At 50.1% G+C, this 24181-nt stretch overlaps 2 protein-coding genes across 17 annotated transcripts in view; one reads left to right on the top strand and one right to left on the bottom strand.

The window, feature by feature from the left end:
* RPS6KA2 (ribosomal protein S6 kinase A2) overlaps nt 1–24181 on the top strand; it is a 330001-nt gene that overhangs the window by 224740 nt on the left and 81080 nt on the right. For 6 of the 10 annotated variants that reach the window (XM_081530720.1, XM_081530724.1, XM_081530723.1 and 3 more), the window contains one exon: nt 15996–16112. In XM_081530720.1, coding sequence (XP_081386846.1) covers nt 15996–16112 — 117 coding nt within the window. Of the gene's footprint in view, nt 1–15995; nt 16113–22249; nt 22828–24181 lie in introns of those variants that run through there. The other 4 variants (XM_081530728.1, XM_081530727.1, XM_081530729.1 and 1 more) reach the window with 3 other exon arrangements.
* On the bottom strand, nt 12544–22598 carry LOC145521788 (uncharacterized). 7 transcript variants are annotated; one of them, XR_014065688.1, is made up of 4 exons: nt 22195–22598; nt 20583–20670; nt 17720–17929; nt 12544–13629 (listed from the first exon to the last, which is right to left on the bottom strand). XR_014065688.1 is itself a non-coding variant. In XM_081530730.1 (3 exons), the coding sequence occupies exons 1-3, from the start codon at nt 22516–22518 to the stop codon at nt 13382–13384; spliced, it is 660 nt and encodes a 219-aa protein (XP_081386856.1). In that variant the 5' UTR covers nt 22519–22598; the 3' UTR covers nt 12544–13381. The 7 variants fall into 7 exon arrangements, 2 of the variants coding, with proteins under 2 accessions (XP_081386856.1, XP_081386857.1); XR_014065692.1 differs by lacking the exon at nt 20583–20670 and adding an exon at nt 14674–14796 and having other exon boundaries at nt 22195–22382; XR_014065689.1 differs by lacking the exon at nt 20583–20670 and having other exon boundaries at nt 22195–22431.

Here is a 24181-nt window from a genome sequence, read left to right as displayed (position 1 = left end):
ACACAGACTGGGCAGCTTGCATACCTCAGAGGTTTATTTCCGGAGGCTCTGGAGGCAGACGTCCAGGGTCACGATGCCGGCAGGCCCTCTGCGGCGAGGACCCCGTTCGTAGAAGGCGTCTTCTCCCCTCGTCCTCGCGTGGTGGGAGGGGCGCTCTGGACCCCTTTTGTGGGAGCGTTCATCCTGCTCGTGGGGCCGTTCATCCCAGTGTGGCGCCACCCTCCTGACCCGTCTCCTCCCAGAGGCCCAGCTCCTAACACCATCACACTGGGATTAGGGCTTCGGTCTCTGAATTAGGGGGAGACGCATTCAGCTCAAGGCGGCATCCTGGGACGTCTCTGTGACCTTCACCCTCCGTGGCCCCTTATCCAGAGGCCAGAGTCCTCAGCCCCTTTCTTTCCCTCAAAGAGGGCGCTTTCGCTCGATGAGGAGGCTCTGTCCTCAGTCAGAATGGAGAAAGCTCAGGTCCTGAAACCGACGGGAGTGTCTCATGGAGAAAGGCGTGGAAACCACAAGGGCGGGGAGGGACCTCACCTGTCCCTCGTGGATCCCACCACATGCCCGCGAGGAGAGCAGATTTTGTGCGCTTGGGCGGAATGTTCCTGCCTCAAGCTATTTCAGAGCCTTTGAGTCTGAATTGCTGAAGAAATGGCTCATTTTTACGTGGTGTCTATCGAATGGATGTTTTCTGTCATCACTGGGGCAGTAGTCTAGCTACACAGGGAAAAGGTCGAGGAACAGAAAAATCACTAAGTTCATTTCAAAATCAGGTCTTTAAAGTTACCAAATCTTTGTAAAACTCATGACTTCTTTCCATTTGATGGGCCCCGAGTGTACATGCAATTTGTGTATTTTTAAGACTTTCAAAAGAGGAGCATCCCTTCAGCTTTATCCAGGGTGGAAGGTCACACAGTTTTCTTAAAAAAGCAACCAAAAACCACAAGCCCGCATTTCCTTCTGACCGCGCAGTGGTTTGGGTGCTTGATTTCATGTCCCGTGCGCCAGCGTGTGTGTGTACATGACCGCGGCCGCGGGAGGCTGTGTCTCCTCATGACCGCACACACGCCCGTCCCTCCTGCTCACGCGCTGCAGCCTCTGTCCGCCTCGTCCAACCAGCACACGCGTGGGGAGGAGGGGGCACAGAAACCCCTCTGGGATTTGTGTTCAGTCAGCAGCTCCCGGTCCAGTCATGAATTCTTTATATCCAGTTTTCACAACAGAAGAGACAGGTTAAGCTTCCTCTCACACACAAGCCTCATAAGGCAGGCCTGGCCACTGGGCAATATCGCAGTCTTGAGGCTTGAGACAGCAGTTCAGATGTGCACAAACCATGAAAATTCGCAGAGCTCTTGCTTAAGGAAAGGGGAAAGTAGTCGTTTCCCAGGGAATCATTATTTGAAAAGTTTGAGGGATGATGAGAACAATATGTCACGTGGTAGGAAGAAGAATGTGAAAGCTGAACTTAGGAGCTGTGTCAGCCGCTTCGGTGATCATTCTAAGAGCTCCTCACTCCAGGAGCTGCCCGAGGTCATTCCCTGGAGCCCCTCTGCATGCCTGTGCACACACACACGCACACACACGTGCACACACATGCACACACAGAGGGTGGGGTGCAGTTTCAGCCTCCACTTCGGGGCAGCCTGCTGGTGAGAGCCCCTTCCTGGACACAGATGCCCTTTTCCAGGAGCAGGCTCTGACCTCAGCCTGTGACTGTCCAGTGGGGCTCAGTTCTGGGTCAGTCCAAGAGGACAATGTACATCTCAGTGGGGTTTGCACAGCTGTTGCAGACCCATCATCCTGGGAAAGGAGAGCAGTTTGGAAACATTTGAAAACAGATGATAATCGGTGGGTGTCTTTCTTAAATAGCTTGGTGTATAAGTGCTGGCAGAAATTAGCCAAGTCCATGTCAAGCTGTGTCCTGTGTCTGGCTCAGGAATAATGTCATCGCCCGGGAGATGAGCCACACGTGTGAGGACTGAGTCAGGGCGGGCCACAGAGGGGAGGGAGGAGAGGCTTGGGCTGTCCCCGGGGGAGGGGCCTTGCTCCTGAGCCCAGGATGATACATGTCACCTGTAGGTGCCATTCTGTTTAAATGAAACTTGGTCCTTCCAAACGTTGTCTGTGTCCAGGAGTTCAACCAAAAACAAACATGTGAGTGAATGCTAGTGGCCAAGGCCCTGGACGCCTGCGGCCTGTGAGTCCAGCCCGCCGCGAGGGTTTTAGAGTCAGCAGTCCTGTGTGAGTGAGTCCGTGTGTTCATGATGCTAGAACATTGCCATCGGAAGCTGCTGACCTCCCTGGTAGGCGGCGTGCCGCAGCGGGACCACAGAACTCACAGAACGCCTGCACCCGCTGCCAGGCCCCCGGCCTGCCTCCTAGTTCAGGGCTTAGGTGCCGTGGCTGGTCCATCACTGCTGAATCCCCAGATAGACAAGTACTCATCCTCATTTGTAGGAAATGAGAGAACTTCTACTCAGCAGCTCAGAATAATATCCTCAACTGAAGGGGGGTCTTCTAAAGAAGTCTTCAGATCGCCCTTCCTGGTGTAAAGGCTGAACTTCTGACATATTCTGCCAGAGCCTCAGAAATGTCTGGGGCTTTTCTCCAGCATCACTTCAGCCTGTTGTAGACAAAGTGTATGATCCTGAAGCACGAGATATCTGGATTTGCTGGATGGGGCTGAAGCATTCTGGCAAAACCCCAAGCTAGGTTAGGCTTCTGCAAGTGTTTATAACATGCTTTCTTTGAATTTAAAAATTATATATAATGCAAATCACACTCCATGAATGTGGAAAATGTGGAAAGTCCCCTAGGCTGTCTTACACCACGAATGAGATTAGATCTCAGCAGGTTGGCTCAGTCATGCTACCAGCCTGGTTCTACAGACACGCTCTGGGTATTCCATACACCTTTTTTAAACCATCTGCAAGGTGTTCATTTATCCCTGTACAAATGCTTATTGAGTAAATGCCCTGTGCAGGCCGCTTTGAGGTCGGAGGGTACCACCAAGAACAGCACGGTATTCGCAGAGGAGGTTAAACTGGGAATGAAAACGATGCTGCCTTCACCCTGTGCAGAATCTCTCATTCCTCCAAGAAGTGTTCCCGGGGCAGCTGCTTCTCAGGATCAGGCTTGCGGGTCGTTCGGTAACAAGCCCTTGATGCCGAGGAAACCCATCTAATGTGGAGGAGAAGTGTAATTGCCCGGATCCCTCCGTGGTCCTACAGCAGGCCCTTAGGTCGTCAGTCTTTGCTGTTTGTGGACCTCAGCCATGCTGACTGCAGCGGACAGACCACAAGGCCGCTATCCTGGGTGAATCAATTCAGTGCATCAGCTCGCCAGACACACTTCACCTGTGCTCACGACTGTTTGGAAATCTGTGACTTTTAGCTCATATTGGCAAAAGCTGACATATGTGTGGAGCTCACCAGTTAGCTTTTTGAGGGGGTCATTTGGGGCAAAGTTTGGACAACTCTACCCGCAGGGGTGGAGGGCAGTGTGATGTGGGTGGGCTGGTAGGGGCATTTGAAAACATTTAGCAGAATGTTTTGTAATTATTTTTAATGTCAACTAAGTTGGTTAAAAAGGAAGAGGGATGGTTATTCAGCTGACTTCTTTGAATGAGGTTTTGGCCAAAAGTTTCACCTTTTCAAAATTTTGAAACCTGATGAAAGCACATTGTCACTGGAATTGTTTAAGCTTAATTCTGAAGTTCATGAGTGTTTTCTGTTTGGATTTTGTTTGTAAGAATCTCCAGGATAAGGGAACACAGCCGGGGCTGGCGACGGTCGCCTGTACTCTGAGGCTCTGATAACAGACTGGCAGTCTTCTCTAAGGATATTGGGATGATCAACCTTTAGGGGGAAATGATTGGGACCAGGGTGTTGACAGTGGTTCTCATCTATTGCCCTAAGTGTCACCTTCATGCATTGGCCTTGTATGGGGGACGCCACTCATGTAGAATCTTCCCTAGATTTAGGGATTAATAATCCAATCACTTTGCTGACAAAGGTCCATATAGTCAAAGCTATAGTTTTTCCAGTAGTCATGTATGGATGTGAGAACTGAACCATAAAGAAGGTTGAGCAGCTAAGAACTGATGCTTTAGAATTTGGTGTTGGAGAAGACTCTTGAGAGTCCCTTGGACTGCAAGGAGATCAAACCAGTCAATCCTCAAATAAATTAACCCTGAATATTCATTGGAAGGACTGATGCTGAAGCTGAAGCTCCACTACTTTTACCACCTGCTGCGAAGAACTGACTCGGAAAAGACCCTGATGCTGGGAAGGATTGAGGGCAGGAGGAGGAGGGGACGACAGAGGATGAGATGGTTGGACGGCATCACAGACTCTATGGACATGAGTGTGAGCAAGCTCTGGGAGATGGTGATGGACAGGGAAGCCTGGCGTGCTGCAGTCCATGGGGTCGAAAAGAGGTGGACACGACTTAATGACTGAACAGCAACAACAATCTAACACACACACAGATTACAGAAGTGACTACAGTTGATTTTGTTAAGATTACTACTCATGACTATTGAAGAAAAAAATGTAAACCCTTCATATTTATATCTACAAAGCTATTAAGAGGAATAAACTTATCACACAAGTCATTTTGTCTAATATTTCATAGCAGTCATCTCTAATTTCACTTTTAAATTTTTTTTTCTCATTTTTCAGTTTCCAGTAAATTCATACCTGCTACTGCTGCTAAGTCGCTTCAGTCGTGTCCGACTCTGTGCGACCCCATAGACGGCAGCCCACCAGGCTCTGCCGTCCCTAGGATTCTCCAGGCAAGAACACTGGAGTGGGTTGCCATTTCCTTCTCCAGTGCATGAAAGGGAAAAGTGAAAGTGAAGTTGCTCAGTCGTGTCCGACTCGTAGTGACCCCATGGACTGTAGCCTACCAGGCTCCTCCGTCCATGGGATTTTCTAGGCAACAGTACTGGAGCGGGGTGCCATTGCCTTCTCTGAATACATACCACCCACCCCCAAACAGCCCGCCTCTCAGGAAAACTATTCTATTCACTCCCTGGCCACCCACCAGGCTGGGAAATTTGTATTGGTCTCTGCATTGCACATTCTTATGTTTACCATCTGTGCCCTGATTAGAAATGCCGTGTTCATCCACAAGATGAATCTCGCGTGTTGAGTTTAAAAATTCTAATAGCTTTAAAAATATTGAGCCTTTCTTTTCCACCAAATGGTAGGTTTATTCTTTGCGTCCAGAAATGGCATCCGAATTGTTTCATGTTGGCTTCCATCGTTTTGTTTTCTTGCGACAAGTTATTTGATCTTATCTGCTTTTCAAAACTCACAGTTCATTTTGCATAAACTCTCCGTTGTATTTCAGTATTGGATACATAGCAGTGGGTGAATATAGGAATCCCACGTGGACAGTTAACAAGATGATTTTATTGATTTAAATTTTCTGTTATAGATGCCTGCATCTTCTTGCTCAATTTTACATTTGTGTATAAAAACATTCAGAAAGCAAAGGAAAGAAAATTAGTCATTTATGTTCCTCTGACACTATCACTGTTAACATCTTGATGTATTTCCCATAAATATTTTTCCTACAAATCTTTTAAATGTGAATATAACCGTCACGTACAGAAAATTTATTTACTGCCTTCTTTAGTTTAAAATCTTAAGTCTCTTTCAACATTGCAAGTAGACTTCAAAGTCACTTTTTAAAAGTGTTTTATTGTGAAACAGTTGCAGAGCAACCGAAAGTTACAGAAACTAGCGCAGAGGTCTGTCTGCCCTCTCCCCAGCTCCCCCCGGGTAATAACTTTCAGAGCTACGTTGGGTGCTTACTCACTCAGTCGTGTCTGGCTCTCTGCCACCCCATGGACGGTAGCCCACCAGGCTCCTCTGTCCGTGGGCTTCCGCAGGCAAGGGTACGGGAGTGCGTCGCTGTGCCTTCCTGACCCAGGAAGGTTCCCTGCAGGATCCCTCCTGCTGCTTCTTCCCCCATCTAGAGTTACACTATGACAACTATTGACCTTATAGGACTGTGTGTGTGATCAGTCATCTCAAGTCACCTAGTCACCATTCATCTTATCAAAGACTCAGTCACACATTTGGTAATGCAAGAACCAATAATTTTGTAAAATAGGCAGATTGCAAGTAATATCGCTGGTAATGCTAATAGGTGGCGCTGGTGGTGAAGAATTCACCTGCCAGTGCAGGAGGCAGAAGAGACAGGAGTTCAGTCCCTGAGTTGGAGAGATCCCTGGAGGAGGGCATGGCGACTCTCTCCAGTATTCTTGCCTGGAGAATCCCATGGACAGAGGAGCCATGGCTACAGTCCATGGGGTCGCAAAGAGTCAGACACGACTGAAGCAACTTAGCGTGCATAGCATACAAGTAAGTAGTTAAGCCAAGAACTTCCGCTAGGTGGGGGTCCAGTGTCTCCTAGGTTGTCTGACCCTCTGGCTCTGCACCAATCACCATCTTTAAAGGAAGTGATGTGTTGGCATTGGACATAAAGTCCATCAAAAACATCTGCACATACAAGGCTGGTGGGGGGTGACCCCTTACAGGATTGAGGAAGGCATGCTATGTCTGACACAGAAGGAGAACCTTTGGTCTCTATGGCTGAGCCAGTATTTCTGCCAGTGGGGAGGTCTGGTTAATGCAAACGGCAGACACAGTGAAAACTAGAGGGGAGGGAGGAGGCCCAAATGGGCAGAGAAAATGTTTTATGTTTGCATTTTTCTTGGCTTGCCTTAACATCGGAGTTTTTATTTTCAGCATCAGTGTGATCTTTTGGGACTGGCTTTTGTACTGAGCGTCTGTGAGGCTCACTCCTGTCGTGTGGTGTATCAGTAGTTTGTCCTTTTTATTGCCGCCGGATATGAATCCCAGTTTGCTTAAGCATTTCCGTTGGAGGACGTCTGGGTTGTTTCCTGTTTGGGAGTAAAGCTGCTGTGAAATACCATGCTCAGGTTTCTGTGCGGGCCTCGTCTGCGCTTCTCTGGGATGAACGTGTGAGGATGCGGTTGCTGGGCTGTAGGGTAAGTTCATGTTTCATTTTGTAGGATGCTACCTGACTGTTTTCCAGCGGCTGGACCATGTTCCATCCCCACCAGCAATGGAGGGGAGACCGATTTCCTCTGCATGCTCGCCAGCATTTGATGTCATCACTGTATTTTTTCTGTTTTAACCACGGATAGGTGTGCAGTGATGCCTTACCGTGGCTTTGCCTTTCTCTCGCGGCGACAAATGTTGAATATATTTTCACATGCTGGTTTGCCATCTGCAGATCTTCTTAGATGAAATGACCATGTCTCTCTTTTGCCCACTTTCTGATTGGATTCTTTGTTTTATTTTGCTGTTGAGTTTTGAGAATCCTTTATCTGTTATAGATACGACACCACAGTTGCGTAAGTGGTTTGTAGATGTTTTCTCCCGACGTGTAGCTTGTCTTTTCATCTTCTTAGCAGAGTCTTTGCAGAGCAAAAGTTTTAAGTTCAATGTAATAATCTTTTCTCCTTTGGATCAAGCTTTGGAGATCATGTCTAAGAATTTTTACCCTAGGCCTGGGTCCTGAAGCTTTTTTCCAAAAAATTTTATAATTTTATGTTTTGCATGTAAGTCTATGATCCATTTTCAGTTCATTGTATAAAACAGGGAGTTTTAGGTCTTTTTTTTTGCCTCAGAGGTCCACTGCTCCAACACCATTTATTGAAAATACTGTCCTTCTTCCGCTGAGTCTCTCCTTGACACCTCTCAAGAATCCACTGGGTGTGTCTGAATAGGTTCCCTCCAGGGCTCTCTGTTCCGATAGTCTGTGTGTCTGTCCTTCCATCAGTCCCTCACTGTCTTGATTACTGTAGCTATGTTGTAAGCCTTAACATCAGTAGAGTGATTCATCCCACTTTATTATTTTTTTTGAAAATGAGCTTTAGTGATTTTGGGTCATTTGCATTTCCATGTAAATTTTAGAATGACATGGTCTGTCTACAGGGAGCCCTGCTCAGATTTTGATGGGAACTGCAGTATCCTGCAGACCAACATTGGGAGAATTACACTCCCTCTGCTGAGTTTTCCAGCCTGTAAACATGACTGTCTCCCCATTTGTTTAGCTCTTCTTTGGTTGCGTTCAGTCACATCTGTAGTTTTCAGCGCACACATACTGTATGTGTTTTGTTAGTTTTCACCTACATATTTCATTATTCTGGAAGCAACTGTAAATGGCATGACCGCTTTTAATGCCTTTGTAAAATGTCATCTGGCGGATGTCATCATCACTTAATTCTTCCACGTTTTTCTGGACATTTACAATGTTTCTCCTTTTTTCACTCTTCTGAAGAAAAACATTGTAACAAACAGCTCTCCGTGTTCAGGTTGTTTTTTTGTTGCTGAAGGAGAATTGCTGTCCACTGTTGGGCCGGTACTCTGAGTCTGAGGACGAAAGGGAGAGGGTGCCGAGTCTGTGCTTGGAGCACGGCCCGCGTGACGCCTGCTGCCACGCTGTCACCCTCTGCACTCGGCACTGTCTAATTAAAGTCGTGCTAAAGAATAAAGACTGACCAGCCCCATCCTCACACCTGCAGCCGCCCTGGGGTGGACGCTGCCCACCTGTCCACTGTCCCTTCCCTGAGCAGACATCTCTGCTGCAGGACCTGTCGGCACCCGTGTCCATCCACGGCTTTGGGGGCTCTTTAGAGATTTCTCAGGGCATCTTGACAAATCCAAGTCAATAGTAATAACTTTCTCGTCCGTGTGAGAAACGACTCTTTGAAGGTAACTTGCAAGATGAGATGAAGCACGTCAACAGGCCCCAGTAGAACCTGCGCTTGAAACACGGCATCCAGACACCGGGGCCTCGGACCTCTGTCACCTCCCAGCTCATGTTCCACAGAACATTGCTTCTCAGGGTGCTCGAGGGTTGGTGGGACTGATGAGGGTGAACCCACCAGAGGGACGTCTAGCTGTCGGAGCGGGGAGCGGGCAGCCTGCGTGTTGGTGGGACGCCTGCGCGCTCCGCCGTCCACAAGGAGGCCCCTGCAGGGGGCCCAGCACCGTTTATAATAGAAGCTTCCAGGCGCAATCTGCATAGCCTGTGATTTATAAAAACTCTAGCAGACTGAGAGGCTTTCAGAAGGAAGAAAGGGAAGATAATTTGAGGGGATAACCAGCAGTGGGGGTGAAGAAAGACAGAAGCCGTGGGCGGGAGGCACTTTCATTTTAAAACAGAGGGAAAAATCCACCTTACTTAATAAGCAAAATTAATAGAAGTTGGGGTGGGGGGAGCGGAGAGCAGAGGTCTGGGTGGGAGGGCAATGAAGGAAATGGACAGGAGACGCATTTCAGCCACTTCTCCTCCAACCTCTTCCCCTGCGCTGCTCTGATGCGGGAGCCCCAGTGTAGCCCAGCGCAGACCCCAAGGGGCCTCCAGGGCAGCTCAGGGTTGCCTTCTGAAGGCGGGGGTGGCCCTCAGCCACCAGCCACTCCTGTTGCTGGCCCCAGTGTGTGAGTTAGTCCTGTGACTGCCTTGGGTGCTGGGTCACTTTCTTGGGTCAAAAAAAGGGAAGACACCATTCCGGGGTGGATGAGAGAAGAGAGCCCTGTGTGGACCGTGTGACTGTCCCTCGGGGAGCTCGGGCGGCATCGGCCAGGCGGGTCTGTGAGCAGCGCCCGGGGGGAGCACACCTCAGACACCAGGCGGGTCTGCCCCATGCCCCATGCCCGCACCTCCCCTGGCATCTCAGGGCCCCTGCTTCCCGCCTCTGGTCTCCTTTCTTGTCCCCTCGCTCCTGTGACTTCAGGGGGGTGTGCTCTTCTTCAGGCGGGTGTCCTCGTTCTGTCTGGAGGCCCGCAAGTGCCCAAATGGCCAGCTGGAGTCCCACTCTTGCTGGAAAAGAGTTGCCATCCTAAATGGCGCAGCTTATATTTAGCCTTTGGAAGCGAAGTGAAGGCTTTCTGTAGAAGTAATTTCCCGAGGACCGATTGGCCCAGTGCAGCTGGTCCTGTAATTTCATCTCGCACTTGCTCACACCAGCCGGCACAGACACTGGCGGAGACGTGTAAAGGGCGATGTAAAGGGCAGCAAAGACTCTGTGATGCATCAGCCATTCGTCTCAGGAGCCTCCTTGGGCGGGTCTGGGAGGAGGCAGGGCTGCCTGCAGTCCACCTCCCATCCGGGAGCGCTGGGAGGTCGGATCCACTCAAGGCTCAAGGCCAGCCCCTGGGAAGCCGCCTGACCTGCCTGGGAGGAGGCGGTTCCTTCTGGCTCGCAGTCTGGGGCTCACGCCTGGTCCTTCCCTCCTTGTGTGATGATGTGTGCACAGCCACCGCCTCCTGGGGGCTTTGTCATGAGCAGTCTGTGTCGTTAGTTCTGGCTGTTTTATGGGGAGGGGTTGTGCTCCCCAGAGGGCTTCCCAGGTGGCCCTAGTGGTAAAGAATCAGACGGCCAATGCAGGAGACGCAGGAGATGTGGGTTCGATCCCTGGGTCAGGAAGATCCCCTGGAGGAGGAAATGGCAACCCACTCCAGTATTCTTGCCTGGAGAACCCCGTGGACAGAAGAGCCTGGCGGGCTACAGTTCACAGGGTCACAAGGAGTCAGACACGACTCACTGACAGCACACACTCACGGGCCCCCAGAGGGACTCTTCCAGGATCCTCTGTCTTCCCTCCCTGGAGGAAGCAGACAAGCTACATGGTGACTTCTGCCTGCTTTCAAAGCGTTTCTGAACTTCCTTCCTAGCACTATGTTGGACTAGGTGTGGGGAGTCCTCTTTATGAAAACGAAAGTCTGGATAAAATTTCTTTTTAGAAACAGTTAAATGCACTGATGAGCTGGGAGGCGGAGCAGATACTCAGTGCCCGTGCCGTGTGTCAGAGCAGCTCACAGGTCAGGGAGCCTCCTCTCACCCCCAACATCAGGCTGAGACCCCGGAGAGGAGCTCATGCAGCCCCTGAGGTCTCCCCAGGCACACCCAGGATGCCGCCTATGCCAGTCCTGGGGGGAGATCCAGACCTGAGCGTCGGCATTTAGACGGTGACATGAAACCCTCAGATGGGATGAAGTCCCAAGGAGGTGATGACATGGGAGAAGAGTCTGGGACCAATTTTGGGGGGATGTTGGGAGACAGATAAAGGAAGAGCCCTCGGGAGGGTGGGGGAGGTGTCAGGGGACCCAGGGGGCCTGATGACCTCGAATCCAAGTGAGGAAGCTGGGGTGATGGCCGGTGCTTGGCGCTGCGGACACTGAAGCCTGACCACTGGGATGAGCCCCACGGAGGGCATTGATGAGCAATCGGTGAGCCGTGTGGGGTGGGGCAGATGGCCAGGTGGGGCAGGTGGCCGGATAGAGCCGCACAAAGTCTGTATTTTTCTGAGAAGAATGCAGACAGGACAGCCTGTTTGCATGCGGCTGGGAGCCAGCGGTAGGTAGGGTGGGAGTGGGGAGGGCAGACTTGAGCGGGATTTCCTCTGGGGAGCCCCAACCTTCAACCTTCACAGAGATTACAGGTCCTGCAGCCCCAGCCTGGCACCTGGAATCTGCATTTGTAACGGGTTCCCTGGCGGGTCTGATGCTGGGGCACCGTGGCTGCCTTGAGACCCTCTGCAGCAGGGCATCATTCCTGGTTGAGCACACCTGGTTTGGGCTCTGGGGGAAGGACCACAGTGCCCCACGGGGATCCCCAGTGGTGTCAGCCTCTGCGGACCCAAGCTCTCAGTGGGCTCCTGAGAGCCAGGCTTTGGTTCCGCAGCCCCCTCCCCACCCGCCTGCTCCGTTATCAGCCACAGGAGAGGGGTGGGCTGGCCTGGCAGGACTTGCTGGAGGCGAGTCAGAGTAAGCTAATTTCCTCCTTCTTTTCTGCGTTTTCATAGTCCACCCGTTTAATCATTCATTCCCGGCCCTTTCTGGGAACTGATATCCTGCGCAGTGATCAGTGATTTCTAGAATGGCCCTGCCCCCTTCAGTGGAGACCCAGCTCGCACCTGCCCAGTTTTTCTTTTCTACGTTTTTGTCATTACTATTCCACCACTTTTGATCTGCATTTACTTCTCATAAATCGCCTCCCTTTAATGATGTGGAAAGTGGATGATTCAGAAGGGAGGAAATTACCTGCCAAGGTGACTTTGGTGCAGGGCGGGGCTCGGAGGACACCTCACCAGTCCCCTCTGGCCTGAGTCCAGGTCCCTTCGCTGTCTGTCTGCCTCGATACCCATGGGGGAATGTCTTCCATCAGTCAGAATTCAAGCCCAGCTCAACAAGGATTCTAGACTCCACTGTCACAAATTACTTTGTCACATATTGGTGTCATTTCAACAACTCCTTACTCTGGTTTTTCTCTCTCCCATATGATCATTTTTGAAATCCTTGCTGGCAGAGTACACACCTGGCCATGATACCAGGCTCTCCCCCAATTTTCTCAGGTTATTTGTAAAAAAAATACACTTCATAGGAGTTATGCTAGAAAGCAAATGTTAGTGCTATCTGTAGAGAGTTTAGGACCAGACTTTATTTCCTTTCAGGGAATGGCGTTAAAATCCACATAGAATTCTAGAAAAAGTGACCTTCCGTATAAGAGGGAAAAGATGTTTATTTCTAAATGAGGCATAAATAATATGTTAAACCTGGTTGCCCTTTAAGGCAGTAATCACAAAATGATTCAGAAAATATGACTGTCCGGTCTGGAAATAGTTAGAAGCAGACAAGCCCAGACATGTTTCCCCAGCTCCCGTCTGGCCGTCTCCTGTGCACACAGGGCTCAGCACAGGCCTCCAGACCTTGGCTCTCTCTCTTTTTTTCAAGTTCTTGGGAAAAACGAAAACAGAATATCTCAAGCAAGTTCAGGCCAAAGTGTTACTATGAGTGCAGAACGCTAAAATCTAAAATGTGGAACTCTTGGTTCCTTTTTCGGTGGATGGTTGAGATTCTTTGCTGTTCCAGACCTCGCTGATGTTAACGGAAATGTCACAGTGCTATCAGGGAGCAACCTGAGGTTTGAAGGCCATTCCGGCGGAGGAAGTTAGCTCTGTGCTTTGAGTGCATTTGCTCTAAGTACTTTGACAGCGAGAATCCCCACAAAACGAAATGTTAAAGAGAGATTTGCTTCGAAGCCTTCAGTTGCAATGTCAGGGCGGTGACGACACAGGAAGGTGAATACCGGCCGGCTGGTGTGGGCGCTGGGTGGGGGAGAACTGGGTGCTTGGGGCCGCTGGTCCATGGGGGGTGGGGGAAGCAGGGCCCTGGGGGGGATCCTCCAGGGATGCTGAGGGGGTCCCGGGGGGCTGAGTAACGTCATGCTCCTCCAAGCAGAGGCACAGACGCAGAGGGATGACCTGGACACCCTGGAGGAGCACAGCATGGTCGTTTGTGATGTGTGCTCGGAAGGGCCTAGGAGCGAGGCCACGGGGTCAGCGGTCACCTGCCTCCTGGCATCTCCCCAAGGCCCCGGCCTCACCCCCAGCCGGCACTCCACACACTGTTGAGGGCGACCTTCTCTTCAGCTGCGTGAAAGCGAGTGTGCTCAGGCACCGAAGCAAAGTCACAGAAGGATGGCGCTCGGTGACCCTGCTGACCACGGCAGTGGCATTAGCTCGGCTGCAGGACTGAGCGAAGTTTGGGGAGCCAGGGACACTGGATTGACCCGGTGCCATCTTGCCTGCAGGACGGGAGGTGCTGTGTGTTAACAGAAAAGTCAAGTGCAGTGAAAGTCGCTCAGTCGTGTCCGACTCTTTTCAACCCCACGGACTATACAGTCCATGGAATTCTCCAGGCCAGAATACTGGAGTGGGTAGCCTAACCCTTCTGCAGCGGATCTTCCAGACCCAGGGGTTGAGCCCAGGTCTCCCACATTGCAGGCGGATTCTTTACCAGCTGAGCCACCAGGGAAGCCCGTTAACAGAACGGGGGTGTTTTATTCTTCCTTCAGTGACAAGTGACTGTCAGGTTCTTTCTTGTGGAGGTGGAGACAGCGTGGAGATGCCCCTGCACAGCATCAGTCATCAGGAACTTGGCGAGCGCTTCAAACTTCAGCCTCGCCTTCTCAGTGGGCATCGGTCTGCAGGCACCGCCCGGATGAGCGCGGTCTTCTTGTGGAAGACACAGGTGCTGCCCTGCGCCCCGAGGCGCCCCTTTCCCTCCTTCCTCCCTGGTGGCTCAGCTGGTAGAGTCTGCCTGCACGGCGGGAGACCCGGGTTCAGTCCCTGGGTCAGGCAGATCCCCTGGAGAAGGAAGTGGCAACCCACTCCAGTGTTCTTTCCTGGAGAATCCCATGGATATAGGTGCCTGGTGGGCTACAGTCCATGGGGTCGCAAAGAGTTGGACATGACTGAGTGACTAACACTTTCCATTTTTTCCCTGTCGTAAATGGAGAGATTTCCCTATAGAAGCTGTGCCCTTTTCTGTAGCTAAAGGGGTTCTGGGATTCCAGCGGGACTCAGAGGTCATCTCCACTCATGGGGGGAGGACCATGCCCTCAGGGTCCTCTCTCTCTTACATATTCAAGGAATGCTGGTGGCTTACTTGCTAAGTCTGTCCAACTCTTGTGACCCCATGGACTGTAGCCCGCCAGCCTCCCCTGTCCATGGGATTCTCCAGGCAAGAATCCTGGAATGGGTTGCCATTTCCTTCTCCATGTTCAAGAAGAAGTTACATTAAAATTCTTTGTGTTTTAACTGAGCACATACAAGCTTTGTGAACTTACCCCAAAAGGATCCATTTGGGGTATGTTCATTGCTTGTTTTCACAAATAGAAACACGATTGTTTTTTTACAAAAATGGGAAAGAATCCTTGAGGATGTGAAGATTGAAGGGTTTCCTTTAACTGCTGGAATAAAAAGAAATTAAAACCAGTTGTCTCGCAGCCCAGGTGACCTTCCCCTGCCTTTTCTAGGTGTCCCGTGTGGCCTCTACGGAGACAGTGGTCACAAAGTTTATAACTTTGAGAAACTGTGTTTTCCATCCATCTCTGAGAGGGACACTGCCGTGTGGATTCCTGCTGTTATGACTTCATTTGCCTGAGGCTTTGATGTCACTCTTGACTAGAAACCCCAGCTCTCATACTTCCATCTGGGCAAACTTAGTCAGGATAAAATCTCACCTGATAGTTTTTTAAGAAATGAAAGAAATAATGTATGGAAAGTCCGAGTGTCCAGAACACTCTATGCGTGCAATTACTGGTGGCTATTTTTAGATGTGCTTTGCAGTCAGCCCAGCCTGCTGTTTTTCAGTATGTAGCCCAAGGCCAAAATCGTAGTAGTGGATGAACAATCAGAAGGATGGATGGATTGGAGAGGGTGTCTCAGAGAAGCACAGAGATCAGTTCCGGAAAGTCCCTCCTTTCCAGCTTCCACGTCTCCCATAGCTGGTGGTGGGAGGGCAGCTTCGCCCCTGACAGGTGGGCAGTGCGTCTCTGGGACAGGAAGCTCTCTGATGAACGTTGGCAGTGATTCCTGTCAGGGCTTTAATTTCAAGATCAAGGACTTTTTTCCCTACTGGGAAAGCTTCTGAACTGGCAGAAAATCTTATCTGACTGCTTCTTCTGAAATACAATCTTTGGGATGGAGGTGAACCATCAGCTCTGGCAAGAATATAAGGGGGAGCAGAATAATAAGAAGGAGAAGGAGAAAAGAAATCCCCATTTCACACACGACTGCTGCCTGTGGACGGCCCTTCAGGCCACAGAAGTGAAGACACTCAGACACACACTCAGAGGCTCGTTTGGTTCCGTGGTTCCCACCTTCCTCCGTGTCCAAAGTTTTGCCCAAATTGTTAAGAAGCAGGAGGATTTCACTGAGATATTGGTCAGACCACACAACACCACTCCACAGAGAAAAGAAACAATTGAAGGCTCACAAACGGAATCACTGGCACAAATAAGCAAGCTGATTATGCAAAGCGTTGTGATGTCACAGCTCTCAACTCCAATCCTGAAAATCCATAACCTACCCAGCTCGTGGTAACTTGAGAGGTGGACGAATCCAGAGGAGCCGCTTGATAGGCATTTCTGTCGTTTTTCTCTTGCAGGAAGAAGGCATTGTGAAGGAGATTGACATCAGTCACCATGTGAAAGCAGGCTTTGAAAAGGCCGACCCTTCCCAGTTTGAACTCTTGAAAGTTCTGGGACAAGGCTCCTATGGAAAGGTAAGTTGAGTCCATGGTTCCCTCCAAGTGGGCCTCATTCTTCTGCAGCTGGTCCTCCACGTCAGGGCAAATGAGAGATGGCAGAGCCCAAGGGAAGTGTGGGCCCAAACTGATGGAATGAATGTAGCGCCCACTTGGCAGGCCCCGTGGTCACAGGGGCTATGGCCTCACTCTGCGTGGCCAGAAGCCTGAGACAGTGGAGCCGGGCTTGGGAATGCTGCACACACCTCCCCCCTTGTAGCTTCCATGAGCCTTTAGTGTATCTCCATGCTGGGAAGTGTCCTTGAACTTGAGCCATGCATCTTTGGAAGTACACACTCCACAGATATTTTTCAAAAAGAAAGAAAAAAAAAATAAGAGAACAGGGAAGAAAGAGGTGGAGAAGGCAGTACCCTTTGGGACCCACTCACGTAACTGTCACTCAGGGAGGCAGGGAGACAGGGCCTGCAGCCTGGGTCCCCTCCCACCCTCCTTGTAAACCGTGTGGTTATTCTGCCTCTCCAAGCCTCAGTTTCCCCACCTATAAAATGGACATAATAGGAACTACTTTCTATAATTCTTCTGTGGATTCAATAGCACATGACTCCCATCTAGCAATCGTCTGTGATGAATCTGTGTGCTAGAACTCTTCGATTCAGGACATCCCTGGGGATCCAGGGGTTAAGGATCCACCTTCCAACGCAGGGGACACAGGTTCGATCTCTGGGCAGGGGACTAAGGTCCCACAAGCCTCGGAGCTACTAAGCCTGCCTGTCTCAACAACTGAGCCCTCATTCTAGAGACTGTGCTCTGCAGCGAGAGGGGCCCCTGCTCCACAACTGGAGCAAACCTGAGCACCAAAGACCCAGTGCAACCAAGAACTGTTCATTTCTTTTTCGCCTTCAAATTAAAATGAATACTGATTTCTCTCAGGAAATGAGAAACAGTTGTCTGTTCACATAGGACTGCATCCATATGCAGCAGGGTGTCAGCAGATCTCTCAAGAGACTGGGCAAGTCATTCCAGGGCCACGCTACTATCTCTACATCCTTGGTGTATGTTAGAAATTATACAGACTTATGGTTTCTAGAACATGAGGCCCTGAGATAAACCAGGAGGCCAGCCTTTCCCAGAGTTTAAGCAGGACAGGGTCCTGGCTTTTTGAAGTCACTGTTTTTGTATGGTATGTGGATATTCATCAGATTTCCCCTTTTTTTCATAAGATTTGGTGCCAAGACGAAATCTGGCCCATGTTGATTTCATGTAGGATTAATAGTATGTTGATGGTGTTCTAGATAATCTCTTACAGACCACGGAAATTTGCTTGTTTGTGAAATCTCCCTTTTGGCATTCTTAAAAGGTAGAATATTTTTCTTTTTCTTTTCCACATGGCAATGTGGTAGCAACATGTATTTATGTTAATACTAATGTATCTACAAACATATTCACTTGAACTATATGAAATTAACAGTATTCAAAATGCAGTGGCCCTCAAAAATGGCAATTTCATATGGTTTATAGGCATTTAATGAATGAATCTGTGACTTTAGGCTGAGGGAGGAGAAGCAGTTGTGAAAAGCTAAAGACATGAGAAAATCCACTCATATCAATAAAATTAAGCCTCTTACCATGTCGGCTGATGAAATGATTTCTGGTTTTGCCCCAGGGTTACAGTTTGGTTTGGTGTCCGTGGCTGTTTTGTGGGCAGCGGAGAAGTGCAGTGTCCGTCACTACCTCGTCATTACTGTGGGCTAGAGACCTCATCTCTGCCGCCATTTCATAGCTTCTCAATTTGATCGATTTGATTTTTTTTTTTTTTCTTCCTGGATGGACTTATTCTGAAAGAGAGACGTTACTGGGGGGATGCTGGTAGCAGGACTCTTCAGCTGCCCTTTCTGAACTCTCTTTAAACTTTTCCTGGGGAGTAAAATTCTACATGTTACAGGGGGCGTGGGCCGGCTCTCTGCTATTTGTTGAATACTCAGGGAACATGAGTATGTTCTGGGGGTGGGGATTAGGGGGAGTAAGTTGCACTTTGGGCCCTAACCAACTAAACGTTGGTCTGGGAAAGAACTGTAAACTTTCAGAGGTAGTGGCCAAGAATGACAACAGAACAACATTGTGGTCATACCTGATGAGATTTTATGGTTGCTGTATATGTGTTTGGAGAAGGCAATGGCACCCCACTCCAGTACTCTTGCCTGGAGAATCCCATGGACGGAGGAGCCTGGTAGGCTAAGAGTCAGACACGACTGAGCGACTTCACTTTCACTATAGGCATTTACTGAAGTAAGAACGTTAAGATCTCAGTCTCTCGGAGTGAAAGGCTGTGACTAACAGACAGAAGCAGGCCTGTTCATGTGGCTTCTCTTCCCATTAACTAGAGAGGTTGGTGCGTGTGTGCGTGAGTCACTCAGTCACGTCCGGCTCTTTGCGACCCCGTGGTGTGTAGCCCACCAGGCTCCTCTGTCCATGGGATTTTCTAGGCAAGGATACTGGAGTGGGTTGTCATGCCCTCCTCCAGGGGATCTTCCCGACCCAGGGATTGAACCCGGGTCTCCTGAATTGCAGGCAGGTTCTTTACTGTCTGAGCCACCAGGGGGAAGGGGAGTGAAGAACCATGACAGGGAAACAGCGGCAGGCACGCTGCCCAGGACTTGTTTCCCGGGATGCGCAGTGTCAGCTGCATCAGCTCCGTCCTCTGTCCTCGGCGATGGAGAGCTGGACGCCCTCGCAGGCGAGCCCAGGGCTGCTGGGCAGGTGGTGGTTGACCGCCTGGGCTGTTGTGTGACCCTGACTTCACTGAGCACCCCTCCCTCAATCTAAGGTGCCTAGAAGCAGAAGAGATGGAAGATGCTTTCTGAGGTCAAGGAAAATGGATCTGAGCCTGTCCTTTCAATACTTGACTGAATAAAAGCTACGTTGACAATGCGTTCCTCAGAGAAAACACCTTTTCCAATTTCCTGAAAATTTTGATTTTAAAAACTTTCCTTGGGAAACAAGTGAAATCCTGGTGTTAAGCAGAATCCCCTTGGAATGATAATCTTCATAACACTGAACTCTTTTCCTTCCCAGCTATGATTATGTTGTTGTTATTCTTCAGTCACTAAGTTGTGTTCAACTCTGCAACCCCACGGTCTGCAGCACGCCAGGCTTCCTTGTCCTTCACTATCTCCGGGAGTTTGTTCAAACTCATGTCCATTGAGTCGGTGATGCCATCCAACCGTCTCATCTTCTGTTGTCCCCTTCTCCTCCTGCCCTCAATGTTTCCCAGCATCAGGGTCTTTCCAGTGAGTCAGTTCTTCGCCTCAGGTGGCCAAAGTTTCAGAGCTTCATCTTCAGCTTCAGTCCTTCCAGTGAATATTCAGGGTTATTTCATTTAGTATTGATTGGTTTGATCTCCTTGCAGTGAAAGGGATTCTCAAGAGTCTTCTCCAGCACCGCCATTTGAAAGCAATCAGTTCTTTGGTGCTCAGTCTTCTCTATGGTCCAGGTCTCACATCCATACATGACTGCTGGAGAAACCATAGCTTTGACTATACGGACCTTTGTCAGCAAAGTGATGTCTCTGCTTTTTAATACGCTGTCTGGGTTTGTCAGAGCTTTCCTACAAAGGAGCAAGCGTCTTTTAATTTCATGGCTGCAGTCACTGTCCACAGAGATTTTGGAACCCAAGTAAATAAAGTCTGTCACTATTTCCATTGTTTCCCCATCTATTTGCTATGAAGTGATAGGACCAGATGCCATGATCTTAGTTTTTTAAATGTTGAGTTTCAAGCCAGTTTTTTCACTCTCCTCTTTCACCTTCGAGAGGCTCTTTAGTTCCTCTTGGCTTTCTGCCATTAGAGTTGATAGCATCTGTGTATCTGAGGTTATTGCTATTTTTCCCAGCAGTCTTGATTCCAGCTTGTGCTTCATCCAGCCCAGTATTTCACGATGTACTCTGCATACAAGTTATATAAGCAGGGTGACAATATGCACCCTTGTTGTACTCCTTCACAGCCTTGTCATGGCAGAGGGGCTTGTGTAACTCAATGAAGCTATTAGATATGCCATGCAGGACCACCAGAGACAGAGGGATCATAGTGGAGAGTTCTAACTAAACGTGGTCCATTGGAGGAGGGAATGGCAAACCACTCTAGTGTTCTTGCTGTGAGAACCCCATGAACAGTATGAAAAAAGCCATGATTATATGAAGCATAAAAAAGTAAAGTGTAGAAGATTAATATCCTGATATTAATACAGAGATAAATAAAGAGATTAAAAGTAAAGCAAGTAAATGGAGAGAAACAAAAGGAAGAGGCAGTGGCATCTCCTGCAGATGCTTAACCTCCATTAACTGCAGATTCCCCAGCTCAGCCAGTGCCTGTGAGTCTGCCTCAGGGGGACGTGGCTGTGTCTCCACGTGGCTCGAGGAAGGGCTTTGCAGAGTCGAGGCTGAGCTGCTGGAGAGGTGTTCTAAAAATAAACAAGAGAGGTCGTGAGAGTCACCTGGATTAAGTGCTAGAGATGCCGCCACTGTCTTTGCTGAGATTGACGGGTTGTTTGGGAATTTGTTTCCCTGCGTCAGAATGTGTTCCTGAATCAGGTAAGAAGGAAGAGGCGAGAGGTTCGGGATGCTGTGGACAGAAGAGCTCTCCCTGAGTGGACAGAGCCCACATCTTCACTCTGTTACATCCACCTTTTAAGTTGATCGATACTGTCTTTTGCTGTTTCTCTCAAGGTTAGCTGCTCTGCTGGTCATAGGACCATTCCTGTTTCATTTCTTATAGGACCTGGTGTGTGGCAGGAGCCTGACCAATATTGGGAGAATAAGGGTTTTTTCCCTGTCTTTTGAAAATAAAAGAAGTCTTTTTAAAAATAGATAAATATGAACAGCCATTTTTGTGGTTGTGATTTAGTCACTAAATTGTGTCTGACTCTTTGCGACCCCCTGGATTACAGCCCTCTGGGTTCCTCTGTCCATGGGATTCCCCAGGCAAGTATACTGGAATGGGTAGCCATTTCTGTCTCCAGGGGATCTTCCCAACCCAGGGATCAAACCCAGGTCTCTTGCTTTGCAGGCGGATTCTTTACCATCTGAGCCACTAGGGAAGCCCTATAAATAGCCATTACCATCCATCATCTCATTTTTAAAACCTGAAATGCAATAAACAAAGAAGGTTTATGTAAACAGGTCTCTGCAAGGTTTGACATCTTGTAAACTGAATCTATGGCTCAGATAGTAAAGAATCTGCCCACAGTGAGGAAGACCTGGGTTGGGTCCCTGGGGTGGGAAGATCCCCTGGAGAAGGAAATGGCTACCCACTCCAGGACTCTTGCCTGAAGAATCCCGTGGACGGAGGAGCCTTTCGAGCTGCAGTCTATGGGGTCGCAAAGAGTCGGAGATGACTGAACGACTAACTCACAAACTGCATCGTAGTCGTCAGCTGCCGTGTGAATGTGGTTCAGCATGGACTTTAATAGACGGCATTCTCTACTCCTCTGGAGAAGGAAGTGGCAACCCACTCCAGTATCCTTGCCTGGGAAATCCCACGGCAGAGGAGAAGGGCCCACGTGGGAATGCTCTGGTTTCTCCGCAGGGCCCCCTGGGCACTCCTGCCACAGCTCTGCCCGCCTGTCGGGCGGCTCCTCACCAGCGCGCCCAGACGGAGCTCTCTGGGCTGGGACAGGAGACCCGGCGCCCAGAGGCCCAGGTCCCCGCAGCCAAGCAAACACTTGTGTGACACACACGTGCACAGAGGCATGGCACACGCCTCCCATGGTAAAGGTTCCCAGGGACACTGTCGTCCAGAACCCGGGACAGGAGGGTGCCTATTTCTCGTTGCCCGGGATTTGCTAGAATCTCAGCCCCAGGGGCAGCGTCTGTCCCGGGGAGCGACGCTGTCCTGCCCGCCTCTGCCCTCCTTTCTGCTGGGCAGAGGGTAAGGGGTGTTCCCGCTGGCCTGAGTGTCCCCGGGACCCCGGGTGACAGGGGTCACAAAGGGGCGGGCTGGGGAGTCCCGGGTGCGGAGGCAGCTGATGGTCCCAAGGGCAGGCGGTGACCCGGGGAGCTGATGCGAGGAGGCCATCCCTGGGCTCTACCAGACGCCGACCTCCTGACCTGCCACGTCTCCCGGGGGCGGGGCCGTTCGTGTCTCTCGTGGGCGTAGCCGTTCCTGTCTCCAGGCGGCGGGGGTCTCCCGGGGGCAGGGCCGTTCTTGTCTCCAGGCGGCCGGGGTCTCCCGGGGGCAGGGCCGTTCGTGTCTCCGGGGGCAGGGTGTGACTCCCGAGGGCGGGGCCGTGTCTCCCGGAGGCGGGGCTGCGTCTCCCGTGGGGCGTGGCCGCCTCTCCCGGGGGGAGGGGCCGTGGCTCCCGGGGGCGGGACGTGTATCCCGGGGCGGGGCTGCGTCTCCCGGGGGCGGGGCAGACTGGTCTGCACGGCCATCAGGCCCCAGCTCCCCCACCCCCGTCCCCATGTCCTGAGTCTGTCTGGGGTGGGGGGTGACGATGCAGCCCCTCCCACAGCCCCACATTTTGACGTGAACTCCTGGAGCAGGAACCCCGTGTGTCTGTGAGGATGGGTCTTCTCATCTCAGGACGCTGGTGAGGGCCCCCCTTAGGGACACGTGGGCAGCACCCCTGCCTCCTGGACAAACGTCCTCTGTGTGGGTGTCTGTCATGACCGGAGCTTTTTGCACCTGTTGGGAAATACTGTTAGCAAAATTGGACACTACCGTTTCTATCTTCACAGAAGGTACTTTTCTTTCCTACTGGATACCCGACGTTGGTTGGTTGGTTGGTTTTTTACTAACCTCATTCATCAATTATGAATGTGACTCTTAAGCTTAGCCTCTCAAACAGTTGTCTTTTCTTCTTGGTTTTCCCTCACAAAACATGTCAAAATGTGTTCCGGCAAATGTTGTTAAGTGTCTATATGAGAATATGTAAGAGCCATTTGGAACCAGCCCTGTCTGTAAACTTCAGCTACTCGAAGCTACAACGTGGAGGAGGAAAGCTCAGAATAAGAGAACCTAGCTTCTGAGGGTCAGAGTCTGTCCTGTGTTGTCTGGCTGGAACTCTCAGGGTGGGCTTCACTGTGGATATTTGCAGGGCGTATTTATAGTAAACCAAGTGATCTCCCTGAAAACTTCTGAAGAGAGTTTGGTTTTCTAAACAAGTGTTCTGTTTTTACAAAGGAAAGTGCTATTCTGGTTCAAAATTGGCAAAGGAGTACATCAAGGCTGTATATTGTCACCCTGCTTATGTAACCTCTATACAGAGTACATCATGGGAAATGCCAGGCTGGATGGATCACAAGCTGGAATCAAGATTGCTGGGAGAAATATCAACAGCCTGAGATATGCAGATGATACCAACTCTAATGGCAGAAAGCGAAGAGGAACTAAAGAGCCTCTTGATGAGGGTGAAAGAAGAGAGTGAAAAAGCTAGCTTAAAACTCAGCATTCAGGAAACTAAGATCATGGCATCCGGTCCCATCACTTCATGGCAAATAGATGGGGAAACAATGAAAACAGTGACAGATTTTGTTCGCTTGGGCTCCAAAATCACTGCAGATGACTGAAATTAAAAAACAATCCCTCCTTGGAAGGGAAGCTCTGACAAAGCCAGACAGTGCATTGAAAAGCAGAGACCCCACTTTGCTGACAAGGTTTCATGTAGTCAAAGCTGTGGTTTTTCCAGTAGTCATGTACAAATGTGAGAGTTGAACCGTGAAGAAGACTGAATGCCAAAGAACTGAGTGCTGTCAACCTGCGCTGGAAAAGGCTCTTGAGGGTCCCTTGGACAGTACAGTGATGAAAGCAGTCAACCCTAAAGGAAATCAACCCTGAATATTCACTGGAAGGACTGATGCTGAAGCTGAAGCTCCAGTACTTTGCCACCTGATGCAAAGAGCTGACTCATTGGATAAGACGCTGATGCTGGGAAAGATCGAGGGCAGGAGGAGAAGGGACGACAGAGGATGAGATGTTTGGATGGCATCCCCGACTCAATGGACGTGAGTTTGAGCAGGCTCCAGGAGCTGGTGATGGTCATGGAGGCCTGGCATGCTGCAGTCCATGGGACTGCAAAAAGTCAGACACGACTTA

Source organism: Giraffa tippelskirchi, chromosome 9 (genome assembly GCF_054371585.1).
Source record: "Giraffa tippelskirchi isolate mGirTip1 chromosome 9, T2T-mGirTip1v1.2.pri, whole genome shotgun sequence".
In the NCBI taxonomy this organism is placed as follows: domain Eukaryota; kingdom Metazoa; phylum Chordata; class Mammalia; order Artiodactyla; family Giraffidae; genus Giraffa; species Giraffa tippelskirchi.
The sequence above is the reverse complement of the archived record's forward strand: the minus strand, read 5'-3'. Positions and strand labels throughout refer to the sequence as shown.

Excerpts from the sequence above, each read along its gene's own strand:
- LOC145521788 (XM_081530730.1), bottom strand. The coding sequence starts at position 22,518 with ATGGCCGTGCAGACCAGTCTGCCCCGCCCCCGGGAGACGCAGCCCCGC. Across the intron at positions 20,671-22,194 it reads GCCCCCGGGAGACGTGGCAG|GAACACATTCTGACGCAGGG; the intron begins GTCAGGAGGTCG and ends TACCTGATTCAG. Across the intron at positions 13,630-20,582 it reads ATCTCTAGCACTTAATCCAG|GCAAGATGGCACCGGGTCAA; the intron begins GTGACTCTCACG and ends CCCGTCCTGCAG.